Source organism: Oryctolagus cuniculus, chromosome 7, assembly GCF_964237555.1.
Source record: "Oryctolagus cuniculus chromosome 7, mOryCun1.1, whole genome shotgun sequence".
Taxonomy (NCBI): Eukaryota; Metazoa; Chordata; class Mammalia; order Lagomorpha; family Leporidae; genus Oryctolagus; species Oryctolagus cuniculus.
In genome coordinates, this window is record NC_091438.1 from 39,558,260 (window position 1) to 39,581,141 (window position 22,882).

Consider the following 22,882-nt stretch of genomic DNA (forward strand, 5'->3'; position numbering starts at 1 on the left):
CAAATATGAAGGAAGACATTTTTATTGCTGTTGCTTAAGCAGCTTGAAAGATAAACTTTTCAACCAGCTTGTAAACTGGCTATTAGAGCTTGTGTCCGACAGCTGTCTAGGGTTTACGCATGTTGTAATAGGTACAAGGTAAACAATTAATGGTGTGGATTGTTTATGGTTGTTGTTAATTATAGTATAAAATATAGCACTGGGAGTGTCATGTGTACCTAGCAGAGGGCTTGTCATTTTAGAGCTCTGATTTTCTTACTGAGGCCAAATTCAGCATACATAAATGCCTGTGATATGATACTATATATTCTTCCCAGGCTGCCTGCTAGTTTACAGTACCTTATGCCACAAGTAACAGGAATAATGTCTAACATTATACTACAGTGCATAGATATGCTTTATCTTACTTGATTTACATCAAGTTTGATAAACCCATCTGTCTGGCTTGGCAAATCCATCCATCTCTTATATCATGAGTATTTTCCTTCTTTGTTTTATTTTATCCCCACCCCCAACCACATTCCCAGATCAGGCACTTGGTGTCCTCATACTATCTGTTATCTGAATAACTTCCTCATTGTGTCACCTCAACAAGTATTTTTCACTTCATTGCTATTGAGACTGACTAGCATCTAAGAGAAGGTTTTTTTTTCCCCAAAACTCTGAGCAAGGAGTCTTTGACCTCTTTGTTCCTCAGGGTGTATACAACAGGGTTTAAGAGGGGAGTGATGACAGTGTATGTCACTGAGATGAGCCTGTCCTGCAGGGAATTTTGGGATTTGGGTTTTAGGTAGATGAAAGAGGTGCAGCCATAGTGGACAATGACCACTGTGAGGTGCGAGGCACAGGTTGCAAAGGCCTTCTTCCGGCCCTCAGCAGATGCAATCTTGAAGATGGCGGTGACAATCAGGACATAGGAGATGAAGATCAAGACCATGGGCAGAACAAGAACATACAGGCTGATGAGCAAAGTGATAAATTCCTTGATGGTGGTGTCAGCACAGGCGAGCTTCATGAGGGGCCGGATGTCACAAAAGAAGTGGGAGATGACGTTGGCATCACAGAAGGGTAGACTGAACACAGAAGACACCTGGATGATGGCTGTGCTCAGCCCAATGATCCAGGACCCACCTGCCAGTTGCAAGCATGCCTTTTTTCCCATGATGACTGAATATCGTAGAGGGTTACAGATGGCCACATACCGGTCATACCCCATAGCTGTGAGCAGGAAGCAGTTGTTGACACCAAAAGTGAGATAGAAGAAGAGCTGGCTGGCACACTCTGGAATGGAGATGGCTTGTTCTGGGTTGAGGAGACTGGACAGCATTCGGGGGATGATGGCCACGGTATAACAGGTCTCAGAAATGGACAGCACACTTAGGAAGAAGTACATGGGTGTGTGAAGTTGACGGTTCAGGTGAATAACTGTCAAGATGATAGCATTACTGGCAAGGGTTAGCAGGTATAAGATCAAAAATGCCACAAAGAGGATGAGTCTATGGTGCCACCCAAAAATAGAGAAACCTTCAAAGGTAAACTTCGTTACCACTGTGAAATTGGTTCTTGGCATTGAGGAGAATCTGGGTCTGAAAGACATTAAGTGGGAAAATTAACTCTTCAAGCTGGACTCAGTAGCCTGGTCCAGGTAATCACCATTTATGTGAGGAGACTCAAAAATGCTGTAGCTCAGGTTTTATAAGCACTCAAAATTAAATACTGGTCAAGTGCTCAAAGATCTCTCAAGTTCTCAGAGCCTTGGGACTGGGGAAGATGTAGTGGGGGACAGGGAGAGAGAAAATATGCAAAGAAACTACTGGAAACTCTTAACTACCTTTGCTAGAAGTAGATAAAGAACAGAGAAGCCACTAAAATTACTGTTCTCACCTTTGGAACATCACTGAAACTAACCTTGTTTAAACCAACAATGGTCCCTTGTGTGTCAGAGTGCTAAGGACACACCTAACAAATGAGTTAGTTTGACCAGAGACAGAGCTGTGAGGGGCACATTCCTGGGAGGTAAGGGACCAGTTCCAACTCTGTTCCAAAGGGTTTCCATTTAGTGAATTAAGGCAGCAAACACTGCCTCCACACATGGTTCAAAGTAAAAATTACTAATGACTGGAATATGGCAGTGAGAGGAGACACTGCTTTTTATTTTTTCTTTTAGAAGAGTCTGGTGTGTGGACCTATAATGATCTGTGAACCAGAATCAATTCCCTCTTCATTCCCACTTTCTTTCCATAGCCCCAGCATAGCACTTGTATTAGTAAATACCTGCACTTCCCTTCTTTTATGTGGAGGGTCGCTTCTGCTTCGATTATCAAGTCTCTAGTTAAGTTCAATAAAACTTCGGAAATTCAGAAATACTAATATCTGTAAGACAACAGTGATTAAAAAAAAAACACAAGAAAATCTTTACGTTCATAAAAGTCTCTGTCTTTAACCCCACTGTAAATGGAGAGATGCCTGGTTTTCTTTGCTTGTTCCATTTGTCTCCATTTGCTTATCTATAAAATAGAGAGAAGATTATCCACCCCATCATGTTGCCATGGAGATTATATGAATACGGTATATAAATTGCCATGCTCAGTTCTTGATAAAAAGCAGACAAACAATACATTCAATTTTTGCTTCTCTCCCTTCATCTGACCCCCTCATCCCCAATCCCCACTTCCAATACCTCTTGGATCTAACTGTAAGTTGGGGCCACACAAACATACACATACACACACACACACAAACACTTTCTTGCTTTGTTGTGTTTATGGATGGCTATTGTCATTAGTTTCTCTAGTCCTTGTCCATCAACTAGAAAGAATAATCCTTAATTTTCTTACCCACTTCTCTTCTAACTCTAGATTCTGAAATGTGGGGGGATGGGATGGGGTGTTCTGGAGTCAGACACCTTTGTGATTAAACACCAGTTCCACTTATTTTACTTGTAACCTTGAAAATGTTTCTCATCTCTCTAGGCCTCAGCGACTTCACCTGTGGAATGAAGACAGTACTAACATCTACCCAGGGAACTGACGCCTGAATTAGGCATTTAGCAGGAGAGCCTAGCACACAGAAGATGCTGGTAAAAAATGGTAACCAAGGATATATAGATCAGACATTTTGAAATATAAATATTTTATGTCATTACTTTATCATTTATATTTCTTAGAGAATGAAAAATGAGGGTCATTGTCTGACACTTCTCTCCTCCCAAGCCTGACATCAAGGATAGGAGGTGGTCTTCATCCAGCTCATGTTTGGCTGGTAACTGGCAGTTTAAAGATATTCTGCTGTCATTTGGAGACATCAGAAGGAGATAGCAGGGAAGGAAACACAATACTGAAGCAGGGGTGAGAAGTCCAGGGACGTTGGATGGCATGGGTGAGCCATTACCAGGGCTCCCCTAACCCCCACAAGTTCTGCAGAACGCCTGTACCCAGAGCTTCCCACTCTGACCCTGCACTCACGCCACACTGAGGTGTCAGCCAGCCTCTTGCTGACCTGCGTCTTCCTGGACTCTGACTGAGACCTGGAGGCAGGAAGGAGAAGGAAACAGCAGGGACTTCTTTGTTCAGAAAATACATTTTTCCAGTTCAAAGAGAGGGGATTCCGTCACTGAATGCGAGTGTTCCATCTTTGCCTTTTGGTTCCACATACCAGAGTGAGACAGAGGGTGGCAGGGACAGCACCGATTGCTCCAGTTTTCCTGGCTCACTCAGTATGACATCCTTCTGATTGTATTTTGGGCTTACTTGATCAGTTAAGCCCTTTGAAACCTGTGCCTGAAATTCTGAAAGGCTAGTGCCCACATAATCCTCTGGCTGACATTTTTGAGCATTGATGCTTTTAAATCCCTAAGTTTTATGATGCAGCCATATATTCACCTTTTTCCCACTTGGCAATATTCCAAGAAGATAAAAGAAAAAGAACAATTGGTTTCCCATGACACAGGGTCATGAGGCCCCATTTAGTCACAGAATGAGTCTCTCTGCTTCATCGAGTGGTGGAATGTGACTTACGTCTGACCAGGAAGGGATGTGGCTCTTTCAGGGCTAGGAGAGTAAAGCTGGAAACCACTGTTTCCAGTTGTGTTGTAGAGGCCACAACACAGAAAATCCTCCAAAGGGAATGACCAGAAGAAAACGGAAACCACCAAGGTTTCCAGTTAACTCCTCTACCTGATTAATCAGATCTGAGAATAGCAAGCATACTGAAAGTAGCTCTCCTGTGCTTTCCCCATTGCCCTGTCTCTTTAAGTCTGGATTTCAGCTGTCTGCTCTGCCTAGGACCCTGGGGTCTCTTTTCCCAAAGTGACTGTCCCCAAGGCAGCTCTAGCAAGTTCCAAACACCAAGATGTCTGGGGATCTCATTATGAAAGCAGTTCATCAACCCAATCATATAGATTGATACTAAAACAAACTAAGATTTCCCACAGGGACAAAGTCTTTGCACCAGGTCATGGTCCTGCCTTGCTCAGTGAGTGAAGAACTCTTGCTTCATTACCACAATTATAGAGAGGGTCTCAGGACCCAACCAAGTTTAAGGATGCAACTTCATTAGATAAGTCACTCATACTCCAAAGTCTCTTTGTCCTGACAGTGAAGGAACTGTCTGTGAGCAATTTATTCATTTCATTGGTTCTGTCACTAAACAATGATTAAGCAAATAATTAATTCTCATATGCTGAGTACACCGAATGTAGGAGAAACCTGAGCATATAGTAGAAAATGCATCTGTACAGCATGCCAGTTCTGCTGGCTTTGTATCACCTGTGCATCACCATGTATTACCTAGGAAAAGCTGAGAACCTCTTACTCTGGAAAGACCAGAAGGAAGTCTTGTATTAGAGTTGTCTTGCCACTCTCTTCCAGTGTTTAGTCAGCAAGAAGCCCCAGCCTTGTTTATCTTGTATAACAGGAGCCCAAGGTAGACCTTGCTGAAGGTTGGAGGAAAACCAGATAGCAAATCCACCAGGTTTTCCTAGGACCTGGGTCTCAGTAATTCATAGTTATGGTGTTCAGTATATGCCTTTCTTTTAGGAACTCAAAAAGTAGAAGATTCCCTTTCTGAGTACCAGAATACCAAGAGATGAATCCTTGAAAGACAGTTTATTGTGTTGTCTTTGACAAGCCAAGAAAACTGAGAGACTGACAAGCGTACAATAGTTGCCAGGCATTCAGTTCAATTTCACGTAATCTCTGTCAAGGTCCTCAAACATTTACTAAGGGAAACTGAAAATACTTGAGCTCATCATGGCTAAGTGATGAATTTCTAGTATATTTATCACTGCTTAAGAACGGCCTGTGCATAACCTCATTGAATCTGTTTGAAATCCTTCCGGGAGTGGCATAAAGTTAGGCAGCAAATCTTATCGAGACCTTGAAGCAATCAATTCATCTAAAGCTTTATTTGTTGATGTTCCTCCTTCACAGTTTGTCTGTTATCTCTATTTAAATATTATAGCTCTTTGAAATTAGAAATAGAATGGAAATTCTGATATTGAAATTCTGTACGGTGAAACCACTGATTTAAAAAACTGATTTTTATTGTATATTTATCTGAAATAAGATGGATGAAAAACTATAAAAGTCTGAAGTAGATGGAGTTTTATTCTTAAAAGGGAGAAACAATAGTATTGATTACACCATTTCCAAATTTTTTAACTTTTCTTTTTTTAATATATTTTTAAGGATTTATTTATTTGTCTTATTTACTGATTTTGACTTATTGCATTTGATTATGAACTATAATACTGAATATTAGCAGCTAGAGTCATTTTTGTCTTTCTACAGATCTGAATTTAAATGCTTCTCATGTTTTATTAATCATTAAATATGATACTTATTACAGGATCTGGTAGATGCCATTTTTTTAAAAAAATATTTTTATTTATTTGATGGGCAGAGTTACAGAGAGGCAGAGGCAGAGAGAAAGAGAGGTCTTCCATCTGTTAGTTCCCTCCCCAGATGGCCGCAATGGCTGGAGCTGAGCCAATCCAAAGCCAGGAACCAGGAGCTTCTTCTGGGTCTCCCACGTGGGTACAGGGGCCTAAGGACTTGGGCCATCCTCTACTCCTTTCCCAAGTCATAGCAGAGAGCTGGATTGGAAGAGGAGCAGCCGGGACTTGAACCAGCGCCCATATGGAATGCCAGCACTACAGGCTGCAGCTTTACTCGCTACTCTGCAGTGCTGGTCCCTTGTAGATCCCTTTTATCAGAATAAGAAAGTTCCCTTCTATTCCTGGTTTGCTTGCAAGTTTATCATGAATGGTCTGTTAAATTTTCAGCTAGCTACTTTTCTGTAACCTGCCATGTAATTATATGCTTTTTATTTTGTAGTTGGTTAGAGGGTGAGTTGTATTAATAGATTTTTCTAATGTTGGCTCATTCATATATTTTTAAGGCAAACCCTAGATGATCTTTTAATATACTTTTGAATTCAGTTTGCTATTTTTTCATGTATCCATTATTGGCTGATAATTATCTTTTCCTTCCTGCTTTTCTTTTTTTTTGAAACCAAAGGTTTGCAATTAGCAACCTCTTTAAGTGCCTCTGTAAATGCTAGTATTTAATACTATTTTCACACCTTTCTATCTCTGAGTCTGATGTCTTTTTGTCTTTTTTTTCTTTCTTCAAAGAATAGATTTTTCATTATTACAATTTCTGCTTTGTTAGAGTTATTATTCTGGTTACTTTTCTGTTTTTTTTTTTTCTGGTCAAATATGTATGTGTAAATGTGTATGTGTGTGAGTTTCCACCAAATGTATAATTTTCCAAATATATAAGCATAAAGTTGTTCAAAATATGCTTTCATAAGTATTTTAATATATATCCACCCTTGTATACCATTTTCCTTACCCAATTTTATTTATTGTGACCCTTTGATTTTTCTTGATCATGGTTGTCAAAGGTTTCATTTCTAAATTGATCTCTTCAAAGATCTTAACTTTATTAAAAGTCAGAATTGCAGAGAGGGAGAGGCAGAGACTGAGAGAGATCTTCAATCCTCTAGTTCGCTCTCCATATGACCTCATTGCCCAGGATTAGGCCAGGCCAAAGCCAGGAGCCAATAGCTTCATCTTGGTCTCCCAAGTGGGTTCAGGGGCCCAAGGATTTGGGCCATCTTCCTCTGCTTTCCTAGGCTATAGCAGAGAGCTGGATCAGAAGTGGAGCAACCAGAACTCAAACTGGCACCCATATGGGATGCTGACACTGTAGGTAGCAGTTATACCTCTACTCCACAGCACCAACCCCAGGATTTTAACTTTTAAAAAGTAATATATCTGGGGCAGACATTTGGCCTGAGTTCAATTCCTGGCTCTGGCTCCTGATTCCAGTTTCAGACTAATGCAGGCTCTGAGAGGCAACAGTGGTGACTCATGCAATTGTGTCCCTGCCACCCATTGTAGGAGCATGGACTATATTCCTTGCTCTCGGTTTTGGCCCTATGAGGGTGTTTGGGAGAGTGAACACAGTGGGTGGGAGCTGTCTCTGTCTTTCTGTCTCTATCTCTGTCTCTCTGCATATTAAATTTTTTTTCTTGATTATTTTTTAACTTTTATATAATGAATATAAATTTCCAAAGTACGATTTATGGATTACAATGGCTTCCCCCCCATACCGTCCCTCCCACCCACAACCCTCCCCTTTCCCACTCCCTCTCCCCTTCCATTCACATCAAGATTCATTTTCGATTATCTTAATATACAGAAGATCAGCTTAGTATACATTAAGTAAGGATTTCAACAGTTTGCTCCCACACAGAAACATAAAGTGAAAAATAATAGATGATTTTTTTTAAATGATGATGAAATCAGATCAGACCTATTGTCATGTTTAATCCCAGTGAGAGTCAAGTTGGGAGTTGATAATTTCTTTTTTTTCTTTTCTTTTTTTTTTTACAGAGGATCAGTTTAGTATGCATTTAGTAAAGATTTCAACAGTTTGCACCCCCATAGAAACACAAAGTGAAATATATTGTTTGAGTACTCGTTATAGCATTAAATCTCAATGCACAGCACATTAAGGACAGAGATCCTACATGAGGAGTAAGTGCACAGTGACTCCTGTTGTTGACTTTACCAATTGACACTCCTGTCTATGGCATCAGTAGTCTCCCTATGCTCCAGTCATGAGTTTCCAAGGCTATGGAAGCCCTCTGAGTTCTCCGATTCTTATCTTGTTTAGACAAGGTCATAGTCAAAGTGGAGGTTCTCTCCTCCCTTCAGAGAAAGGTACCTCCTTTGAAGACCTGTTCTTTCCACTGGGATCTCACTCACAGATATCTTTTGCCAGAGTGTCTTGGCTTTCCATGCCTGAAATACTCTCATGGGCTTTTCAGCCAGATCCGAATGCCTTTAGGGCTGATTCTGAGGCCAGAGTGCTATTTAGGACATCTGCCATTCTATGAGTCTGCTGAGTATCTCACTTCCCATGTTGGATCACTCTCCCCTTTATTTATTCTATCGGTTAGTGTTAGCAGGTACTAGACATGTTTATGTGCTCCCTTTGACTCTTAGTCCTTTCATTATGATCAATTGTGAACTGAAATTGATCACTTGGAATAGTGAGATGGCATTGGTACATGCCACCTTGATGGGATTGAATTGGAATCCCCTGGTATGTTTCTAACTCTACCATTTGGGGCAAGTCAGCTTGAGCATGTCCCAAATTATACATCTCTTCCCTCTCTTATTTCCACTCTTATGTTTAACAGGGATCACATTTCAGTTAATTTTCAACACTTAAGAATAACTGTGTATTAATTACAGAATTAAACCAGTCATATTAAGTAGAACAGACAAAAAAACTACTAAGAGGGATAATGTATTAAGTTGTTCATTAACAGTCAGGGCTATGCTGATCAAGTCACCGTTTCCCATAGTGTCCATTTCACTTCAGGAGGTTTCCTTTTTGGTGTTCAGTCAGTTGTCACCGATCAGGGAGAACATATGGTATTTGTCCCTTTGGGACTGGCTTATTTCACTCAGCATGATGTGTTCCAGATTCCTCCATTTTGTTGCAAATGACTGGATTTCGTTGTTTCTTACTGCGGTATAGTATTCTAAAGAGTACATATCCCATAATTTCTTTATCCAGTCTACCGTTGATGGGCATTTAGGTTGGTTCCAGGTCTTAGCTATTGTGAATTGAGCTGCAATAAACATTAGGGTGCAGACCGCTTTTTTGTTTGCCAATTTCAATTCCTTTGGGTAAATTCCAAGGAGTGGGATGGCTGGGTCGAACGGTAGGGTTATATTCAGGTTTCTGAGGAATCTCCAGGCTGACTTCCATAGTGGCTTGACCAGTTTGCATTCCCAACAACACTGGGTTAGTGTTCCTTTTTCCCCACATCCTCGCCAGCATCTGTTGTTGGTAGATTTCTGTATGTGAGCTATTCTAACCGGGGTGAGGTGAAACCTCATTGTGGTTTTGATTTGCATTTCCCTGATTGCTAGTGACCTTGAACATTTTTTCATGTGCCTGTTGGCCATTTGGATTTCCTCTTTTGAAAAATGTCTATTGAGGTCCTTGGCACATCTCTTAAGTGTGTTGTTGGTTTTGTTTTTGTGGAGTTTCTTGATCTCTTTGTAGATTCTGGTTATTAACCCTTTATCTGTTGCATAGTTTGCAAATATTTTTTCCCATTCTGTCGGTTGTCTCTTCACTCTCCTGACTATTTCTTTTGCAGTACAGAAACTTCTCAATTTGATGCAATCCCAATAGTTGATTTTGGCTTTGACTGCCTTTGCCTCCCGGGTCTTTTCCAGAAATTCTTTGCCTGTGCCAATATCTTGAAGGGTTTCTCCAATGTTCTCTAGTAACTTGATGGTGTCAGGTCGTAGATTTAGGTCTTTAATCCATGTTGAGTGGATTTTTGTGTAAGGTGTAAGGTAGGGGTCTTGCTTCATGATTCTGCACGTGGAAATCCAATTTTCCCAGCACCTTTATTGAATAGACTGTCCTTGCTCCAGGAATTAGTTTTAGATCCTTGATCAAATATAAGTTGGCTGTAGATGTTTGGGTTGATTTCTGGTGTTTCAATTCTGTTCCATTGGTCTACCCATCTGTTTCTGTACCAGTACCATGCTGTTTTGATTACAACTGCCCTGTAGTATGTCCTGAACTCTGGTATTGTGATGCCTCTGGCTTTGTTTTTGTTGTACAAGATTGCTTTAGCTATTCGAGGTCTCTTATGCCTCCATATAAATTTCAGCACCATTTTTTCCAGATCTGTGAAGAAGGTCTTCAGTATCTTGATTGGTATTGCATTGAATTTATAAATTGCTTTTGGGAGAATGGACATTTTGATGATATTGATTCTTCCAATCCATGAGCATGGAAGATTTTTCCATTTCTTGGTATCCTCTTCTATTTCTTTCTTTAAGGTTTTGTAATTTTCATTGTAGAGATCTTTAACGTCCTTGGTTAAGTTTATTCCAAGGTATTTGATTGTTTTTGTAGCTATTGTGAATGGGATTGATCTTAGAAGTTCTTCCTCAGCCATGGCATTGTCTGTGTATACAAAGGCTGTTGATTTTTGTGCATTGATTTTATACCCTGCTACTTTGCCAAAATCATCTATGAGTTCCAATAGTCTCTTAGTAGAGTTCTTTGGGTCCCCTAAATAAAGAATCATGTCATCTGCAAAGAGGGATAGTTTGAGTTCTTCCTTCCCAATTTGTATCCCTTTTATTTCTTTTTCTTGCCTAATAGCTCTGGCTAGAACCTCCAGAGCTATATTGAATAGCAGTGGTGAGAGTGGACATCCCTGTCTGGTGCCAGAACTCAGTGGAAATGCTTCCAACTTTTCCCCATTCAATAGGATGTTGGCTGTGGGTTTTTCATAGATTGCTTTGATTGTATTGAGGAATGTTCCTTCCAAACCCAGTTTGCTTAGAGTTTTCATCATGTAAGGGTGTTGTATTTTATCAAATGCTTTCTCGGCATCTATTGAGATAATTATATGGTTTTTCTTCTGCAGTCTGTTAATGTGGTGTATCACATTGATTGTCTTGCGCACATTAAACCATCCCTGCATACCAGGGATAAATCCCACTTGGTCTGGGTGGATGATCTTTCTGATGTGTTGTTGCATTCTATTGGCGAGAATTTTATTGAGGATTTTTGCATCTATGTTCATCAGGGATATTGGTCTGTAATTCTCTTTCAGTGCTGCATCTTTTTCCGGCTTAGGAATTAAGGTGATGCTGGCTTCATAGAAAGAATTTGGGAGGATTCCCTCTTCTTCGATTGTTCTGAATAGTTTGAGAAGAATTGGAGTTAGTCTTCTTTAAATGTCTGGTAGAATTCAGCAGTGACTCCATCTGGTCCTGGGCTTTTCTTTGTTGGGAGGGCCTTTATTACTGTTTCAATTTCTGTCTCAGTTATGGGTCTGTTTAGGTTTTCGATGTCTTCCTGATTCAATTTAGGTAGGTTGCATGTGTCCAGGAATCTATCCATTTCTGATAGGTTTCCCTGTTTGCTGGCATACAAGTCCTTGTAGTAATTTCTGATGATTCTTTTTATTTCTGTGGTGTCTGTTACGTTTTCTTTTTCATCTCTGATTTTATTGATTTGGGTCTTTTCTCTTCTTTTTTTAGTTAGTTGGGCCAATGGGGTGTCAATTGTGTTTATTTTTTCAAAAAACCAGCTCCTTGTTTGGCTGATTTTTTGTAATGTTTTTCTTGATTCAATCCTGTTGATTTCTTCTCTGATTTTAATGATTTCTCTTCTCCTACTAGATTTGGGTCTGGTTTGCTGTAGGTTTTCTAGATCCTTGAGGTGAATTGAAAGCTCATCTATTTGGTGCCTTTCCAATTTCTTGATGTAGGCACCTATTGATATAAACTTTCCTCTTAACACTGCTTTTGCTGCGTCCCATAAGTTTTGGTATGTTGTGCTGTTATCCTCATTTACTTCCAGAAAGTTTTTGATTTCTCTTTTGATTTCTTCTATGACCCATTGTTCATTCAGGAGCATGTTGTTCAATCTCCATGTGTTTGCGTATGCTCTAGGGATTCCTGAGTTGCTAATTTCCAACTTCATTCCTTTATGGTCTGAGAAGCTGCATGGTATGATTCTAATTCTTTTGAATTTGCTGAGACTTGCTTTATGGCCTAGTATGTGGTCAATCCTAGAGAAGGTTCCATGTACTGCTGAGAAGAATGTAAAATCTTTAGCTGTAGGATTGAAAGTTCTGTATATATCTGTTAGATCCATTTGGGCTATAGTGTCATTTAAATCTAATGTATCCTTGTTGATCTTCTGTCCTATTGATCTGTCTATTTCTGAGAGTGGAGTATTGAAGTCCCCCAGTACTATTGTATTGGGGTCTAAGTCTCCCTTTAAGTCGGTTAATAAATCTTTTAGATAAACCGGTGCCCTGTAGTTAGGTGCATATACATTGATAATTGTTTTATCTTCCTGTTGAATTGATCCCTTAATCATTATGTAGTGTCCCTCTTTGTCTCTCTTAACAGTTTTTGTGGTAAAGTTTATGTTGTCAGATATTAAAATTGCTACGCCCGCTCTTTTTTCATTTCTGTTGGCATGGTATATCTTTTTCCAGCCTTTCACTTTCAGTCTGTATGGATCTTTGTTGGAAAGATGTGTTTCTTGTAAGCAGCAAATAGATGGGTTTTGTTCCTTAACCCAATCAGCCAATCTGTGTCTTTTAACTGGACAGTTCAGGCCATTCACGTTCAATGTGACTAATGATAAGTGGTAACTTTGCCCTGCCATTTGCCAAAGATAAGTTCTAATATATGCTTTGAATTCCCTGTGATCTTTTGCTGTGAGCTTTCCTTCCTTGGTTTCCTTCCTTTACCTTCTTTCATATTGATGACCGTGTTTCTGTGTTTCTGTGTGTAACACATCTTTCAGCATCTTTTGTAGGGCTGGACGAGTGAACAAATTCTTTCCATTTCTGTTTGCTATGAAAAGTCTTTATTTCACCTTCATTCACAAATGATAGCTTTGCAGGATATAATATTCTGGGCTGGCAGTTGTTCTCTCTTAGTACCTGGGCTATATCTCGCCATTCCCTCCTAGCTTGTAGAGTTTCTGATGAGAAGTCAGCTGTGAGTCTGATTGGAGATCCTCTGAGAGTAATCTGACGTTTCTCTCTTGCACATTTTAGAATCTTTTCTTTATGTTTCACTGTGGAGAGTTTAATTACAACGTGTCATGGTGAGGATCTCTTTTGGTCGTGTTTATTAGGGGTTCTGTGAGCTTCCTGTACTAGGATGTCTCTGTCCTTCTCCAAACCTGGGAAATTTTCTGCTAATATCTCACTAAAAAGGCCTTCTAATCCTTTCTCCCTCTCCATGCCTTCAGGAACTCCTAGAACCCGAATGTTGGGTTTTTTAATAGTATCCTGAAGATTCCCGACAATATGTTTTAGATTTCTAATTTCCTCTTCTTTTCTTTGGTCTGACTGTATCCTTTCCTGTTCTCTGTCTTCTAAGTCCGATATTCTCTCTTCTGCTTCACCCATTCTGTTTGTAAGGCTCTCTATTGTGTTTTTCATTTGATCTATTGAATTCTTCACTTCAGTCACTATCACAGTTTCCTGTTGTACTAGTTGTTTCGTTTCATTTTGATTCCTCCTTAATATTTCATTTTCACGAGAGAGATTTTCTATCTTGTCCATTAAGGATTTCTGTAGTTCAAGAATTTGTTTTTGAGAACTTCTTAATGTTCTTATCAATTTTTTGAGATCTGCTTCTTGCATTTCTTCTATGTCATCATCTTCATAATCTTGAATTGGGGTGTCTTTTTCATTTGAGGGCTTCATGGTGACTTCCTTGTTTTTATTACCTCGGTTTTTGCGTTTGTTATTTGGCATATTGGAGATATTTGGTTTCTTCACTGTGGTGCTTTTTCTTGTTATACTATGACTCTAGATTAAGTGGACTATCTGTTTTTGATGGAGCCTTAGGGCTTGAGATGGGTGTGGCCTGAGAGCTCTGTTTGGTGTGCCAAAGGTGACACTCCCAGGTTAGGCGTGGTAAACCTCTCTCTCTCTCTCTCTTTCTTTCTTTTTTTTTTTTTTGATTCAAAAGGGAAGTAATTCTGCACAGCTGAACGAAGTTGGAGGTAGTTAGCAGGCAAATGATATACCCACAGGAGTCAGAGATCGGAAGCTCTTTCCCAAGGACCACACAGGGAATCTGTTCGGCCCTCAAAGTGGGCTCAAATTCTCCTTCAGTCTCCCACTGGGTTGCCAAAGTTACGGAATTGTAGCGTCTCTGGAGAGTGCTCACGTGAATTCCGTGAGTTCTCTCCCCCACCTTCTCTTTTTTCACAGTCTCAGTTCAGTAGCACCACAAATTTACTAGGTCCTAATCTCCTGTTAATTCGCCCCGCCCAGAGTCAGGTTTTTCTGCTAGGCTCAGGGCCAGTGCAGACCTGAGGTCGCTCTGCTTATGACGTATGTCCAAGATGGCGCCTGCTCTTTGTCTTGCTCGCCCTTGAGAGGTGAGCGGAGAGAGAGAAACCCGTGTCCGTACCAGTCACCTTTTTTTTTTCTCTCTCTCTCTTCCAGTTAGCCTGGTGAACTCCCCCCCCCCCCGGGGGTCGTTCCCTCTAGTCTCCTCTCTCCGCTTGCCTGCCGATGTCTCGGGCTATTGAGGTTCGGCTCACCTCGCGTTCCAGCGCTGGTGTGTTGAGTCTGCCGCTGGTGTCCCGAACTGTGGGCTCCCACGCTCTCCACGCAGGTCCGCTGTGAATCACGCGTTCCAGAAGAGTTTCTTCTGCTGTTTCCTCCCCTACTCTTCCTTGAACCTGCAGTATCTCCACTTTTATTAAACTATCTCTCCCCGGACTATCAGTGTGCTCCCTTCCTATTCCGCCATCTTGCCTCCTCCCCCCTATTAAATTTTTTAAAAGTAATATTTATGTTTTTAAACTTTCTTTACTTTTATATTTTAATTAATTATGACTTCATTTTTATTGTTTCTAATTTATTTTGGTTTATTTTGTTATTCATCTCCAAATTTCTTGAAATTAAGTCTCCATTTATTATTTCCCAAATATATACTTATACTGTGTGTGTATACATGTGTGTGTGTGTGTATATATATATATATATATATATATATAAATTTTTAAGGGCTAGCACTATGGTGCAGCAGGTAAAGCCACAGCCTGCAGTGCCAGCATTCCGTGTGGGAGCCAGTTCAAATCCCTGCTGCCTCACTCCTGATCCAGCTCCCTGCTAATGTGCCTGGGAAAGCAGCAGATAATGGCCCATGTCCTTGAGCCTCTGCACCCACACAGGAGACCAGGAAGAAGCTCCTGGTTCCTGGCATAGGCCTGGCATAGGCCTAACCCAGCCCTGGTTATTGTGGCCATTTGGGGATTGAACCAGTAGATGGAAGGTCTCTCTGTCTCCTTCTCTCCTCTCTCTCTCTGTAACTCTACCTTTCAAACAAATAAATTAAAACTTTTTTCTAGGAATTTATTCTGGCGTATTTCATTAGTTTTGATGCATAGTACTTTTGTTACAGTACTACACATTTTACATTTTAGACTTTCATTTTCATTTCTTCTTTAATTCAAGTATATTTTGATGTTTATATTAAGAAAATGAGCTTAATACAGGAGTCCAAGTCTTGGATCCTGGTGTCAGAGCTCCTGGGTTTGGGTGCCACTCTGTGACTTACTGGTTGTACGTCCTTGGATGAATTGCTCAGGCTCTATCTCAATTTCCTTATCTGTAAATGCAATGAATAATATTACTTTTATAAAGATTGCATGAGTAAGTGCTAAAAGTGCTTAAGAATAATGCCTAACATAGAGTAAGTGCTGTATAAGTATTTAGTAAGGTAAATATTCAATTCCATGAGGAAGGGTAATAGAGGAGAATTTGGCTATTGTGGTGCATGAATATATATATATATATATATATATATACACACACATATATATGTGTGTGTGTTTACTACCAGTGTTGAGGCATCCTTTGGGGTCAAAAGAATAAATATTCTTTGTATTTTGTATTTGAATTTTAGATTAACCTTGTTAATTGTCACTCTTGTCAATGGCCATACCACTCTAAATGCATCTAATCTCTTGTAATCGTCATTGTAACCCTCCAAACCCCTATTAGCCCATCGATCATTTGATTAGTCAGTTTCCAAGAGAAATGTGTTAATATTTCCTACTGTGTTAGGGTGTTTTGTCAATTACTGTTGGTAGTTTTATCAGTTTTCGCATAATACATTTTGGAGCTATGCTGTTAGAACTTTATAAATTCATGAACAGAATGTCTTCTTGGTGAAGTATTTTGTTTATCAATATTGTAAGTTCCTTAGTAGTTTTTTACTTTGAATAATCTTTTGTATGATATGAGTGCTATTAAATCAACTTTCTTTTTGTCTGTATTTGCCTAAATATAGTGTCTACCTCTTTATTTTCAGTATTTCTGTTTCATGTTAGTTTAATATACATTTTTTTAAAATAGTGAAGTATTATACCATTAAAATTCAATCAGAGCTTCTGCATTTCAATTAATTAGCCTAATCCATTCACATTCATTATAATAATAAACTGTTGATTATTACTCTTATGTTTTGTATTTTTAATTTGCTAAGATTTCCTAATCTCTATTTATATCTTACCTGTCCTTTTATTTGATTACTTTTTTATTGTTTCTTTTTTCTAGCTAGAAAGCCATACATCTACTATTTCTATTTCTCCTACAGGCATCCTGAATTGGTATAATTTAATTTAATTTTTAATAAATAATCCAAATATAAAATTTAAAATGTGAGATAGTATTACTTTGCTAAAAAAATGCTCTCCACTCATTTTTGCTTCATAGAGGCAATCATATTAAAGTTTTTACCTATTTCTCACGTTATTTACACCTGTATTTCTGCTATAGTGTATGTAATATGCATGTAATGATTTTTTGATTCCTGTTAGATATTGTCTCTTGACTTCCTAGTCCATTTATAATACCATCTTTGTGTGCATGAACACAAACACATACACATACCTCTCCTGTCATCCTTTCAGTAAAAATTAAATCTATCTTCAAAACATTCAGTATTGTGCAAATGCTATTCATATTTGAGCCATGCAGCTCATCTCTTCCTTTGAAATTGCTTTCTTGCTCAATTCTTGTAATTGAACACTTTTGTTGGTTTAGTTTAAAGTAGCTATAATTAATCAGCTCCCAAACTTTATAGCAAACTTTTTCTCCATGGAGTTAGAAACAGTCAAACTATCAGGATATCTCCCTAAGTTATATTGATTTATTTAGGAAGGCTGCTAATTATTTGGTTTCTTGTCTTGAGACCACCATCCTGGATTCTTTTCTCTCCTTATCCAATCTGGTTTGGGCTGCTCTCTAGGACTGGTGCAGGGCTATGGCTCAGGGATGCGTCTTCACCAGCATCCTGAGATGCCCGCTGTCTGTCCTATGCAAGTTTCTCTATTTCTGTATCCCTTATGTGATGAAACATCACTTCAGTGGCTTCCTGAGAGCAAGACTACTGGATGAAAATTCTTTGAAATGCTACCCTTCTGAAAATATGTTTATTGTTTCTACATACATTTTAATATAGCCATATACATTATTTTAGCTTAGAAATTATTTCTCTCATAATTTTGAAGCCACTGTCAATTTGTTTTCTAACCTGTGATGTAATTATTTAAAATCTTATTTCATTTGAAATCTCAGTCTTTTGAATATGATTAGTTTTTCCCCTTTCCCTTTTTGGGAAACTTTTAGCATTTTAATTCATCTCTATGATTTTGACATCACATAATGGTGCTAACCAACGTGTTTACATTTTATTTTTTTCCTGCCATGCCAGTCACTCAATTTGGAAATTTGTGTTCTTCAGTGTTTTGAAATATACTTTTTATTGATGATTGATTTTCTCTGTTCACTTGTTATGAACTTATTGGCCATTACAACTCTTCTTTCACTCTTTCCAATGTTCTTATGCTTTTGCTTGTTTTTTTGTCTTCTAGTATGGTCTTCTATATTAGAAAAACATGTTTGGGGTGAGGTAAAGACGCCACCTGCAGGGCCAGCATCCCATATAGGCGCTGGTTGGAGTCTCAACTGCTCCACTCCTGATCCAGCTCTCTGCTACATCCTGGGAAAGCAGTAGAAGATGGCTCAAGTCCTTGGGCCCCTGCACCCATGTGGGAGACCTGGAAGAAGCTCCTGGTTCTTGGTTTTAGAGCAGTCCAGCTCCAGCCATTGTGGTCATTTGGGGAGTAAACCAGGGGGTGGAAGATCTCTTTCTCTCTCTGCCTCTGCCTCTCTGTAACTCTTCCTTTCAAATAAATAAATAAATCTTTTTAAAAAGAAAGAAAAACACCTTGGCTATTCATTCTTATCTGAGAGAAAACTCTGATAAAGCAACTGGAGGATCTAGGCGTGTGTCTGTGAATATAGGTCAATAAAGTGAAAAGTAGTTTGCATTCGAAATCACATTCAGATGTCAGTATTTAGAAATATATTATCTTGATAATCTCCATTTCTCCAGGAAGAATTCTTCTAATGTTTTGTCTGGTGGCTGTATATCTTGTTCATAGGACTGTGGAAATAAAGAGAGAGAGAGAGAGAGAGAGAGAGAGAGAGAGAGAGAGAGAGAGAGAGAGAGAGAGAGAGATTCGTTGTAGGGAGTAGTGAAAATCTCTCTGCTTTGTCTATAGAATTTTTTCATACCCCTATTTTCATTTATATCATTTTCTCTTCCCAGAGAGAGAGAGAGGTCTTCCATACTTTCATCTGGTAGATTACTCCCCAAATGCCCATGACAGCCAGGGCTGTGCAAGACTAAAGCCAAGAGCCTAGAGCTTCATCCAGGTATCCCACATGAGCGGCAGGACCAGAGTATTCAAGACATCATCTGTTGCCACCCAGACTGCTCATTAGTAGTAAGCTGCATTGAAAGCAGAAGAACCTAGACTTGAACCAGGCTCCCCAATACAGGATGCAAGCTAAACCCCTGTGTCAAATGCTCATACCACATTCCAGTGAGTTGTATTAGAAAAGTGGAACCCAGAGCTTATGGACCAGAATCTGCTATAATTTGCAAAGAGACAGCCTATCTTTTTTTCCAAACAGAGGCACCATCTCTATCTTCCAGCACTACTCACTCTACAAATACCCTTGCAATGATCATCTAAAATAAAAGCAGTCAGTTCTTCTATTCACAATATGTAAAAACACAGAAGAAAGGGAAATTGTCACAATCAGTTCAAACCTATATTGCAAAAGCTAAGTGTGAAGGAAGATGTCTTAAGTGTGGCAGTAAGAAGGAGTAGATACTGGTCTCTGCAATTCAACTTGGAAACATGGAACATCACCTAAAGGAGAAAAGCTACACAACTTGTATAAGGCAGACATACTCTTTAAGAGGTTTTATGAACAATTTACTACACTACATAAAAAAAGACAATAATGTGTTTTTTGTTTCAAAAGTTGGAAAAGCTTTTTCTCCAATCGTTGAGCTATTAACATAATTAGGAACTTTTGTCTTTCACAGAGATTACAGATAATAAATGTAAAGATACATGGTTATTTATTTAAATGGAAATGAATAAGCTTCTGAAAGTTTTTGAAGATATTAAGTCAATGGAAGTAATGGCATGAACCTCTTTGTAGTTCGTAGGGAACAGTGGATAAGTTTCAATGATAAAATGCAAAAATAATGCATTAGAAAAAGAAGGCTTACATTATGGTTAAAGCACAAAGTTTCTGAGTTACTTATGAAAGAAGTGGGATTTATTTGGAAGTATACAAGCCTTTAAGGTTAAAAATAATAGAGATGAATTTAATCAGATAACAGTAAGAAACAAAAGCAAGAATCACCAAATAAATCCTTGGGTAGCCGCATGCAGTGCAGGTGAATCTTTCATTGACTCTACCAGGGTAGTTTCAAAGAAGTGAAGAAATGCCCTAGAGTGGCAAGGGCTCCATGGCACAAGTAGCCTGATAAGTGGAGTGAAGTCTGCAGTGGCAGAAGCGTAGAAGGGATGTGATTCACTTCAACATGATTATGAATGGTGTGAACAGAGCTAATACACATTCATTCAACCCACATAATATTAGGAAGTACATGATGACACATTCAGTTCAATAAAACTCAATCTTGGTATTTTGGAAAATCCCACACATCAAGTCATTTTCAACAGGGTCATAGCTGGATTTCTCTTTCCTTCTTATGGTAGGTCGCAGAGACTCGGTTTCTTTAAAGCTGCTATGAACTTCATGGCCCCAGACTCATTCAGAGACAGTCTTCATTCCCTAAACATGACTTGATCTCCCATAATAAAGACAATAGAAAAAATTTTGGTTAGTGTATTTTTGGGATGTTGCTATGTGACAGACTCCTTTCTTGGTGATTTGTGCTTAATTCATGTCAGTGTCACAGTATTTTATGAGTTAAGTACTACTATCTATTTTATATATTACAGAAGTGAGTTCCACAGAGGTTCAGATTTTGTCTGAGGTGAAGCATGAATAATTGTTGGGGTCTTTGGCTCCAGCATCTTCATACTTAACCACTAAGCTCTAGTAATTGTCATACTGCTTCATCTGATCTGATGAACACTTATCTCTCTAACTCGATGCTACAAGATTCATGTTACTTGATGTACATCATTCACCTTTCCTTCACCACCTTGGATAGTGCCTTCTTCATAGTATTCTCTAACCCTAAAACTGACTCAGGTGCCCATCCTTTATGTCTCCATATCATCCTATAGTTATCTCCATTATATCATCCTTATCCTCTTGTTTATCCTTCTAATTTTGTTCACTCTGTAGTAGCTCACTCCATTAGAAAGTATCATTAACAATAATTTACCTAGACCAACACCTCCCTACTCCCATAAATGTCTTCCCAAATATGCCAGTCCTCTCCAAGATCTGCTAAACTTTGGCCATCATTTGTCAAATTCTCTCTAGATTCTTCACAAGTCCATTGACATTCATGACTGTGTCACCCAGTTCTTCTGTGTCACTTTTAGTTTCAACAACAGCTTCCTACTCACTGCCATGGAATATTACCATTATGTGGTCATCTGCAACTCTATGGTATTTAGTCATCATGGGTATGACAATCTATGTCCACTTGGCATCTGGACGCTGGGAATTGACCTTGGCATGACCATCATCCAGGCAGCGTCTGTGTCTGGCCTGCAATTCTGTGATGTCTTTGTTGTCTCCCATTTCTGTAATTTGAGACCCAGTTGAAGCTGGCCTATACAGACACCACTCGCAAGGAGATAATCACCTTGTTCCTGTGTTTGTTTCTTTGCCCTACCCATGGGCATGGTCTTCATCTCCTATGTCCCATCATCTCCACCATCCTTAAGACTGCTTCAGGGGCTGGAGCTGTGGTGCAGTGGGGTAGAGCCCTGGCCTGAAGCGCCTGCATCCCATATGGGCGCTGGTTCGAGACCCGGCTACTCCACTTCCGATCCAGCACTCTGCTATAGCCTGGGAAAGCAGTAGAAGATGGCCAAAGTCCTTGGGCCCCTGCACCCGCGTGGGAGACACAGAAGAAGCTCCTGGCTCCTGGCTTTGGATTGGCACAGCTCCAGTCGTTGTGGCCAATTGGAGAGTGAACCAGCGGGTGGAAGACCTCTCTCTCTCTCTCTCTCTCTCTCTGCCTCTCTTCTTTCTGTGTAATTCTGACTTTCAAATAAATAAATAAATCTTAAAAAAAAAAAAAGACTGCTTCAGCTTAGAGTTGACACAGGCCTTTGCCACCTCTGTGTCCTATCTCATGGTTGTCCTCACGCATTATGGATATTGCCTCCATCATCTATCTTAACCCGAAGTCCCAGAGTTCTCTAGGGCAGGACAGACTCATCTCAGTGACCTGCATCATCATCATCACTCCCCTGCTGAATCCCATAGTGCGCACTCTGAGAAACAGATTTGTGAACTTCCGAACAAGCTTATGGTTTCTGTTTCACTGGTGTGTAGGTATCATTGTCAATCCAGAGAGCCCATGCCATTCTCCTCCATAGTGCTACCTCATGTCCTGTGCCACCAATACCATGGAGTAAAAAAGGTGGGACTTAATGTAATACTGATAATAAATTTCTTTCTATTTGTACACCACTCTATAGTTTCTAAGAAATGATTCCAAACAGGATTTCACATAATTCTCAGTGAAGCCTGTAGAGCTGTCAGGACAACTGTGATCATCCCTGTTTCATAAATGAAGAAACTTAGGCACATGTAAGGAGAATTGATTTACCCAGGCTCATGAATGGTTGCACAATCAGAATTTGTATCTAGGTTTCCTATAATTGTCTCTTGCTCTTTCTAATGAAAGGGTTACACAGAAACTTCTTGAGCAAAGTCAAGGTCTTTAATGAATGGTGTAAGAAGAACTCTTACTTTAGGGTACTTTTGTGCATTTTAAAGGAAAAAATATCTTCTTCTAGACACGTCTGACAGAAATTACCATAACTTTACTCCCCTTTCCTGGGAAAGTATCATAGATATACGATATCTCAGATGAAAATGGCACTCCCTTGGACGTGGCGCTGCCATGCACTGTATAAGCTGCAAAATTGTATATTGCAACTCTGACTGCAGGAATGAAAAGGATATGTACTGGAAACAAATAATGCCAAGTTGTTTTCCAGAGTCTTTATTCATTCCTAGAATGTCTGAAAAGATGAAAACACTGTTATTATCTGGAAAATCTCTACTTTCATGAACTCAGGTCTGGTCAAGGAAGTGCTTAAGATTTATAGGTTTTTGAGTTATTATAAGGTGGGAGTCAATACTAGAGATCCTCACTGTGGCATATGAATAAGATTTATCCCAAATTCTTCCCAGAGCTGGAGGCACACATTTACATGTGTTCAGGTAGAAGTCATGGTTATTAACC

At 39.4% G+C, this 22,882-nt stretch overlaps 1 protein-coding gene and 1 pseudogene across 1 annotated transcript; one reads left to right on the top strand and one right to left on the bottom strand.

Moving 5' to 3' along the window:
* Nucleotides 1–625: 625 nt before the first annotated feature.
* On the bottom strand, nucleotides 626–1,576 carry LOC108177579 (olfactory receptor 10J4). Its single transcript, XM_017345547.3, has one exon. The coding sequence runs from the start codon at nucleotides 1,568–1,570 to the stop codon at nucleotides 626–628; it is 945 nt and encodes a 314-aa protein (XP_017201036.3). The 5' UTR covers nucleotides 1,571–1,576.
* A 2,040-nt stretch (nucleotides 1,577–3,616) lies between these two features.
* LOC138850287 (olfactory receptor 10J3-like) lies at nucleotides 3,617–22,007 on the top strand (annotated as a pseudogene).
* Nucleotides 22,008–22,882: the final 875 nt, after the last annotated feature.

Excerpts from the sequence above, each read along its gene's own strand:
- LOC108177579 (XM_017345547.3), bottom strand. The coding sequence starts at position 1,570 with ATGCCAAGAACCAATTTCACAGTGGTAACGAAGTTTACCTTTGAAGGT.